The sequence below is a fragment of the Patagioenas fasciata genome, chromosome 1 (genome assembly GCF_037038585.1).
Source record: "Patagioenas fasciata isolate bPatFas1 chromosome 1, bPatFas1.hap1, whole genome shotgun sequence".
Classification (NCBI taxonomy): Eukaryota; Metazoa; Chordata; class Aves; order Columbiformes; family Columbidae; genus Patagioenas; species Patagioenas fasciata.
The window spans coordinates 24,434,828-24,442,705 of record NC_092520.1 but is presented as its reverse complement, the minus strand read 5'-3'; the positions used below and the strand labels follow the sequence as shown (position 1 = coordinate 24,442,705).

The 7,878-nt window shown below is 44.2% G+C and overlaps 1 protein-coding gene across 1 annotated transcript in view; it reads left to right on the top strand.

Moving 5' to 3' along the window:
- Positions 1-1,072: 1,072 nt before the first annotated feature.
- The window catches only part of UBL3 (ubiquitin like 3), a 62,321-nt gene continuing 55,515 nt past the window's right edge, over positions 1,073-7,878 (top strand). Inside the window, exon 1 of the mRNA XM_065830198.2 lies at positions 1,073-1,843. Coding sequence (XP_065686270.1) covers positions 1,817-1,843 — 27 coding nt within the window. The 5' untranslated portion in view covers positions 1,073-1,816. The remainder of the gene's footprint in view (positions 1,844-7,878) is intronic.

The window sequence follows — 7,878 nt, the reverse complement described above, 5'->3', positions numbered from 1 at the left end:
GCAAATCTGCAAAGCTCTTCAGGGAGCGGGAAGGCTTCTGAAGGGGCATTTTACATGCTAAGTGCCCGTTCTCCAGATGCTTCCAAGTCTGAAGTCATCATTTTCCTCATTAATCTTACAGGAGCTTTTTTCACTAATAGAACTACACCGTTTGTAAAAAAAAAAAAAAATTTTTAAAAAGTTGATATTTCAAACTCTAACAAACAACATAAGGAATGAGAAATACAAAGAAATGTCACGCAGGCTCAGACTTGTGGATGTGGGGTGAAAAAACAAAAAAATACGAAAATTTCCTGATTTTTTTTTTTGGAAGCCATCCAAGAATACAGCACAGGCCCACACGCTGGGAACGGGATCCATGGAGAAAAGGCTGCAATGGGAACCCCAAACGCCCCAAGGAATCTGCAGCCGTCCTTGAGAAAACGATTTGCGTGGGACTTACCCGGGTGGCTGGGGGTGGGGGAGGCGGGGCGGTCTATGCTGCGGAGGCGGGGACGCTGCGCCGAGGCTCCGGCGGTGCCCCGGGGACCCCACGCTGCCCCCCGCCCTCTGCCCGCCGACACCGCACGGGGAGCGCGGGGCGGGGGCCGGGGGCAACCCTAGCGGGCCGGGCCGGGCCGGGCCGAGGGTCCCCGGGGTGACGCGCGGCCCCGCAGCGCCGGCGGTCGCTTCCCCGTCTTGGCAACGGTTGCTGAGGGGCGGGGCCTCGGTGGGGCGGAGCCATACTGGCCCCGCCCCTCTCCCCTCGGCTGCCTACAAGCCCCGTGGTGCGGCGCGCGGCGGCGGCACGTGACGCAGCGGGAGGGGGCCGGAGGAGGAGGGGGTCTGTCTCTCCTGCCGTGTCCCCTTTCTCGGCTCGGCAGACGCCATGTTGGTTTGAGCGGAAGATGACAGGGGGCGGCTGCGGGCGAGGATCGCGCTGAGGAACGGCACCCCCGGCTCGCAGCGGGGCGAGGCAGCGCGGCCAGCGCGGCTCACGGGGGAGGGGGGGACGTACCTGCCGCGCCGCCGAGGGAGCCCGGAGCCGCCGGAGGACGAGGCGGGGGAGGGAGGAAGGGCGGGCTGAGGAGGCGGTGGCGATGCGCGCGGAGACCTGAGGCTGCGGGAGGCGGCCGCCGTTGAACGCCTCCCGGCCCCCGCCGAGTGCTGTCGCCGCCGGAGCGCCGCGGGGGAGGGCTTTCCCCTCCGGCCGCCCCCCAGGCAGCCCTCCCCGGCCCGTCTCCTCGCCAGACCCTGTTGAATGTCGCACACTGCCTAGGGAGTGCCGAAGCCCGGCGTCCTGCCCAGCGGCCCCGGGCCCACCCCGGCCCTTTCGCCTCTCTGCCCCGCCGCCGAGGGGCAGGAGCGAGGTCCTGCCTGCCTGCGCGCCCGGGTCGCCTGCGCCGGCTGAGGAGGTGACTTGGACGCACCATTATCCCGTGAATCATCCCGTCGTCATTTGTCAAGGCTTGGAGAGGAGGAAGAGGAGGGAGAGGAAAAAGCCCGCTCGCAGCTCATGTGGCGGTCTAGTCCTGCCTGGTCTACCTGGCACCGCTGGTGCTGCTGCTCCTGCCGCTGCTGACAGGGATCTGCTGCCATCTCTGGTCTCCGCTGGCTCCTCGGCACAGCCCTGGCACCGCTTGCCCCTGGATATTTCTCCTCCTCAGCCGGCCGCCTGCCTCGCTGCGCATCGAGCAGCTCTTGTTCGTAGGGGACGTGGAAGTTGCTGCCTCCGAAATTGACACCGGTTTTGCTTCTTGAAGATCTCCAGCGGGCTGTTGTTGCTGCTTTTTTTTTTTTTTTAAAGTTGATTTTAAGCCATTAGGGTAACATCAAGATGTCCAGCAGCGTTCCAGCTGATATGGTAAGTCTTATACACCTTATTTAATAGTATTTTTATGGAATAACGTATATTTCCGCCTGTTTGGGCAGAGAAGGTGGAAAGAAGAGGAGTGTGGGGGAAAAGAAGAAGGATATCGGTTACATATTTAAGGAACAAAAAGTTCCCACTTAATACTACCCCCCCGCCGCAGATGTTGGTTCCGCTTTGCTTTTTGGTAGCAGAATGGGAAATCTGCAGCGTCGCCTTCTGTGTAGCAAGGCAAGGGGGTATCTGCTTTCTCTTACCTACGGCAGTTAATATCGGACTGCTTTTGCTTAGTCTGTGTAGCACTGTTGTTCAGCTCTGCCGAGCATTTTTGGGGAGGAAGATAAATACGAAGAGAGCATTCAGAATTATTTACTTGAGCCATTTCTCTCTTATTTTTTTCTTTCTAACCAGATGAAATTTAGTCTGGTTCTTTTTCCTTTTCTTCTCAAACTCTGCTTGTTTCTTACCGACGCTTTGTCTTCCGATGTTGATGGGAAGTTAATCACTTGCTGCGGGTCAAGAGCGAGAGAGAAATTCTCATGCACTTATTTACATGTCGAGGTCCTTTGTGCACTAGCTGCAATCTGGACATTTTTCAAGGGCACTCCTAGTACTTCTTATGGCAGACGGTACTTCAGCCTGTGTTTGATACTCGGCTCGGTACATTTGAAATAGGAAGGTATAGCAGGGCATGAGGAAAGAGGGTGAATCAGGTCTGCTAGGTAATCTTTTGTTCAGCACGACTTTCTCCGTTTGTATATATTTCCATAAATCACTTAATTAGGGAGAAAAAAAAGAGTTGTGGCTGCAGTTTGATATGTTGGTTATTATTTCTTATGGCAGAATATTTTCACGTATCTCCCCGTGACTTCACATTTAAAGGTATTTTTCCCTTAAAAGCAGCAGACTTGGCCATGTCTTTTTTTTTTTTTTTTCTTTCGGGATGAAGTTCTGTTTTCTAAGTAAAACCTGCCCTCGTAGTGGTAACAATAAAACCCAGTAGCCCTTGTTTCAGCCATCGATATATGGTGCATATGTATGACAAGTGGGCTGTTGAAATAATAACATCCTTTAGTTGCTTGCTTTCAGTGTTTCCTTCACAGCTTTTGTACTGCAGTCAGAATGAGTGAATTCTGCCAAAAAAAAGCAGAAACAAGGTAGTGGATAACCAAACACAGTATTAAGCTCGCCTTTCTTTTTTTATTCCATTCCACTCCCCCTCCCCTGATTTTCTCGACTACTACAAATAAATTTTGCCCCCTGGAAGAGAAGAGTGATGAGGAGACTATTGCTTCTGACTAAATCCTTTCAGCTATCAGTTTTCGTATATTTCTTTTTAGGGTCTCTCTGGGTGTTAGAGTACTCTCAACCCCCTTCTCGCTTGCATGTGTCTGTCTGGCATTATATCACAGAAATCCTTGCCTTAGCTCTGGAGGGTTAGATGCAAATCTGAGTGCTGCTTGTTAAATTGCCCGGAGGACTCCCTTGACGGTGACATGGAGAGCTCCTCTTCCCTGTCACCGTGGGCTGAGCGCTCTGCCACCTCCACACTGCTTCCAGGTACTGCCCATCTGGCAATCATGAGCTTGCCACCAGACTTGTAAAGTTTAATATTTGACGTTTTATACAAAATATACACATTTTAAGGTTGGTAAAATATTCTTCTGTTTCTATGAAAACTGTTTGCTTTTGTTATGATGTAATGAGGATACAACTGACAGGGATAGCTAGGCCTAGTGATGCTGTGTTTCTTCAAATCAGGAAGAAGCTTGTCATATATAGTGATGCTTAAATACTGAGTCATTACACAAACATTTGAGTGAAGATGTTACCAATGTCAGTAGAATTTAACTGAGTAAATTGACATATTCTGGTCTTTCTCGGGATCATTTTGTTGGATTATTAGCTGCAGATTCTCTCTAAAAGTTTGAAGTGTGTTATAGAAATTCATGTTATTAAATACAGCTAATAAATATCACTTTGTAAAAAGAACACTTGGAACCTCATTTTGGGTCTCCCTTTGTCACCATCCCCCTTATTTCAAAGGAGCTTGTTCAGGAAAGAAAATGGGACTGTTATTTCATTGATCTTTAAAGAGGAGCACTTAACAGGCTGTCACCTTGTTTATATATGTTTTTATTTAATGTAGGATTTTGCAGTTTGTGTTTCTCTTGTCCACCCCCTGTATAATTTGCCTTTGGAAAAAATTATTTCCCATTTCTGTAGGAGTTGGCATCAATGTGAGAGTGTCATGTTACGAAGACTCGACCACAGTTTGTAATTCTGCTATGAATTGCTTAAGTGTTATAACAATTATGTTTCAAACTGTTTATGTCGAATTCATGAACTAGTCCTCTCATAATGATAATAATCATAAAACTATTATAATTGCTACTTTTAAAAAATATGTTAATTTGTCTTCCTGTCCCACCTTTGGGAAGGATCTGCTATACATAAACTCATAGTAAATTATCAAATCTTCAGCTTTGTTTTTGCATGTAGGGATGATCTAATCCAGTCTCCCTTTCTGTGACATTTCATTGACTTCTTTTGAGAACTACAGCATATTTTACCAGCTAACGATCTTAGCATCACTTCTAAAATAATTAACACAGTAATTTATCATTTGCATTCCACTAATAAATTGGGTAGTGACGCACCACATGCCAGGTATTGTACGTTTGTAGTGTGTTATTCCTTAGCAATGTGTGCTACTTACAGGTTGAAACTCCACTGCTCTAAAGAAACCTGCTGATATTACCTCTCTACTTGAGTAGTTTCATTAACTTAATTAGGATTAGACATGTATGGGGCAGTGCTTGAAGACTACTGTATATCTAGTACCTGATTTTGTTTAATTTTTCATGTAAGTTCTAGTGATTGTAGTGGCAACAGGGCATCTCTGAATATGTTAAATACTTTCATCAGGTAATATGTCAATTTTACCATTTAGTAGCAACTAGAGTTTGACTGTGGATAACAGCAGGGCTGTTTGCAAGTTGTATTTCTTTTGTGATAATAAAGACACATTAGGTGATTTATGGACTTGTGAAGTTAATCACACTGTTTTTTTGAGTGGACCACATGAAAGTGGTTTGGCATTTGTTTAGACACTGCAGCTGACTATTTTAAAACAAGCTATGAAGAACCTATGCTCAGTCCAGAAGTTATTATTCAATTGAATAATCCCCTTTATTTCAGTGGAGTTGTCACCAGAGCCTGGAAAGCTGTGTCTCGGTATTCTGTGTGCCTGTGATAATTCTCCTTATAGATATAATTCTTCAGGGATCTTAGAAGTTCACAGTAAGGGGCCTGCATGACTGAAAAGTATTACAATGTCCACTGTTTCTTGTATCTATGTGTTTTGTGTAGGCACAAGAAGGCTCTGCCAGCACTTTCTTCCAGGGTAGTTCTTTGGATGCCCTCTAGGAAGTCAAGTTCTTTTTCTGTCTGAGTAGTAACTGAGAGTGATACTCTTGGCCCATGGTAGACTTTTTTTTTTTTTGGTCATTTGATGAACAGCAGAACAAAAATCTATCAAACAGTTAAAGGTTTTCAATTTTATTGTGTACAACCATACTTAAGAGATGTAGGCAGTATGAAATAAATTATTTTTAATGAAACTGAATGTTTGGTGCAAGACATTTGTGGACACGCTAGAGGATGGATTATGTGGTCTAAAACTCTTACGGGCAACGCTAGAAGGGAACAATAGGTGGAGGAAGAATAAGAAATAGAAACCTTACTCAGTTCATGCCTTGACAGTGTCAGCATCTTTAGTGGAAATGTGTATGTCAGTGTTTCTTTTTAGGAAATATAGTATAGAGTGGTGATGAATAGCTTAATATATATATAAGGACTTCCTTTTATAGATGCATATCAATGGAGGCTAACTGGGGAAAAGGACAGACATGTAACTGATGCTATATCAGTAGGGGAATCTTTGCATTCAGGAGTAAGGTTCAGGCAGGAGGGACTAAAAGCTGGTTGTATGGCAGCTGAGTTTTGTTGTCCATCATTCAGTTTCAACAATTCCTTCATTTAAGAAGGAATTTAGGGATTTTTCCTTCACTTAATAAGCACAGTGTCATTATAATATGCTTGGAACATAGAAAGAAAATACTTTGTTCACTCACAGCATTTTAATTTTTTGGAACAAAATGTAAGAATTAATGCATCTCTGTTATTCTATTTAAACTGCTTTTCCTTTTGTCTTCCTTTTTCCTGGTTTTGAAAATTGTGTTCTGGTAGCCTTTGTGCATAGAGTCACAGGTTAGTCCCTTAGGTTTAATAATAAAGGTCTATTTATTTTTCTGTATTTTTGTACCCCCATGTTGGAAGTTCTAAATTGTTACATTCTAAGATAAAAATAATTTGTCAGGTTTTTCTGTGTGGATATTTTGTCTTTTGCTTCTTTGGTTCCCCCGCTTTTATTGATTGCTGATTGTAATGAACAAGAGTATCGTATCCTTTGCCAATTTTGGCATTTTGTTTTGTTTTTTTTCCCTTTCTTTTGGAGATAGAATTGGTGGGATCTGTATCAGAAAGAGGAGCTTGAAGCAGCTTCTTCCTGCCTCATATATTGAACCAGCCTTTGTAGCATATTGCAGTGTTTCTTGTAATGAGATAAAGAGCCTCTTTCTCTGTTACCTGCAGCCGTGACCAGGGATAAACTTCTCAAAGCTTATGTTGAATGTATATGTTTGGGTATGCTTCAGAATGATTTGTGTTTACCATTTCCCCCACCCACATTTTGTCTTCCACAGGTTAAAAAATGTCTTACCTATTTATCTAACACCCAAAAAGAAAATTCTTAGTGATGACTAGTGTTTTTATGTATGACACTGTAGTGGAAATTCCACAGCATCCTAGCACATTAAACATACTCTGAAATTATGTTTGCATGTCCTTTATCTCATTTTCTTCAGGGATGAAGAGCTGTAACCTGTGGATGAAGTAATGATTGATATTTATGCCGGGCATTGATGCAGCACTGTATTTCAGATGAAAGTGTAGGCTGGCAGTGTAAACTGCTTCTTCCTTCCTGCCGCCCACCCTTGTTGTTGTTGTTACCTGAATTGGTTTCTCTCTACTTTTGTTGTCTAGCTCCTTGAAATACTGGAGGGGATGTGTACTGAAGGACATTTAACTCCTCCCTTGTTGGGAATGCTGGGAAGCTAGCAGTAGCTGCTGACAGGTTCCAGCAGGGCTCAGAGGCAAAAAAAATAATGCTGAGTATCTGAGTGTAGCAAAATGCTACAGCAGGATCATTGAATTCTGCATGTTAAAAAATTGCTAGACATCATCTGTGGGAACTGGACAGCTCAGTCAGGACCTGGATGGGGACAAGTCCTGCAACTCGGATGTGGAATTAAGGACAACTTCAGGTACCAGTAATCTGTATTTCACCTTGGAGTTCGTGACTGCTGTCCACACGTATTTAAACTTAAATTTTAGATCATTCAAGGCCCATAACTTTCTTCCTTGTCTTTGCTTAAGGCTGTAGTAGGAAATTAGCCTGTCTGAATGCAGTCCTTGCAGCAGACTTGGTAAGCAATACTTTCATGGTACTGTAAACAGAATGACTAAGGGCATGCTTTTCTGATTTTTAAGTGACAGTTTTCCCTAAGTACAACTTCTGTGAATGTTGAAAGCCATGGTCATGGTATATGGAATTTACTTGTTTTATGTTTCTGGTCTGTCAGCTTTGTTTCTCACTAGAAGTCAGAATGTAAGCTTTTGGTGGTGTCTATATGTGCTTATGCAGTACTGAGCAGAATGGAGAGCCTAGTTCTGATGCAGCCTGTGAGTGCTACTCTAGCTTGCAGGAATCCAGAAATATCTGGAATGTGACTAATCATTCTTGTGGTTTTATGTAAAAGAGATAGTACAGCTTATTTTCGGTCACTGTATAGTATTGGATCCACTGACTTGGTTATTTTTCATTGTAACTGTGGTGAAAACCAGAGCTGTAGATCAGTGTTCTTTTCCATGTTAAGTCTGTTTTCACAGCAATTAATTGAGCCTAC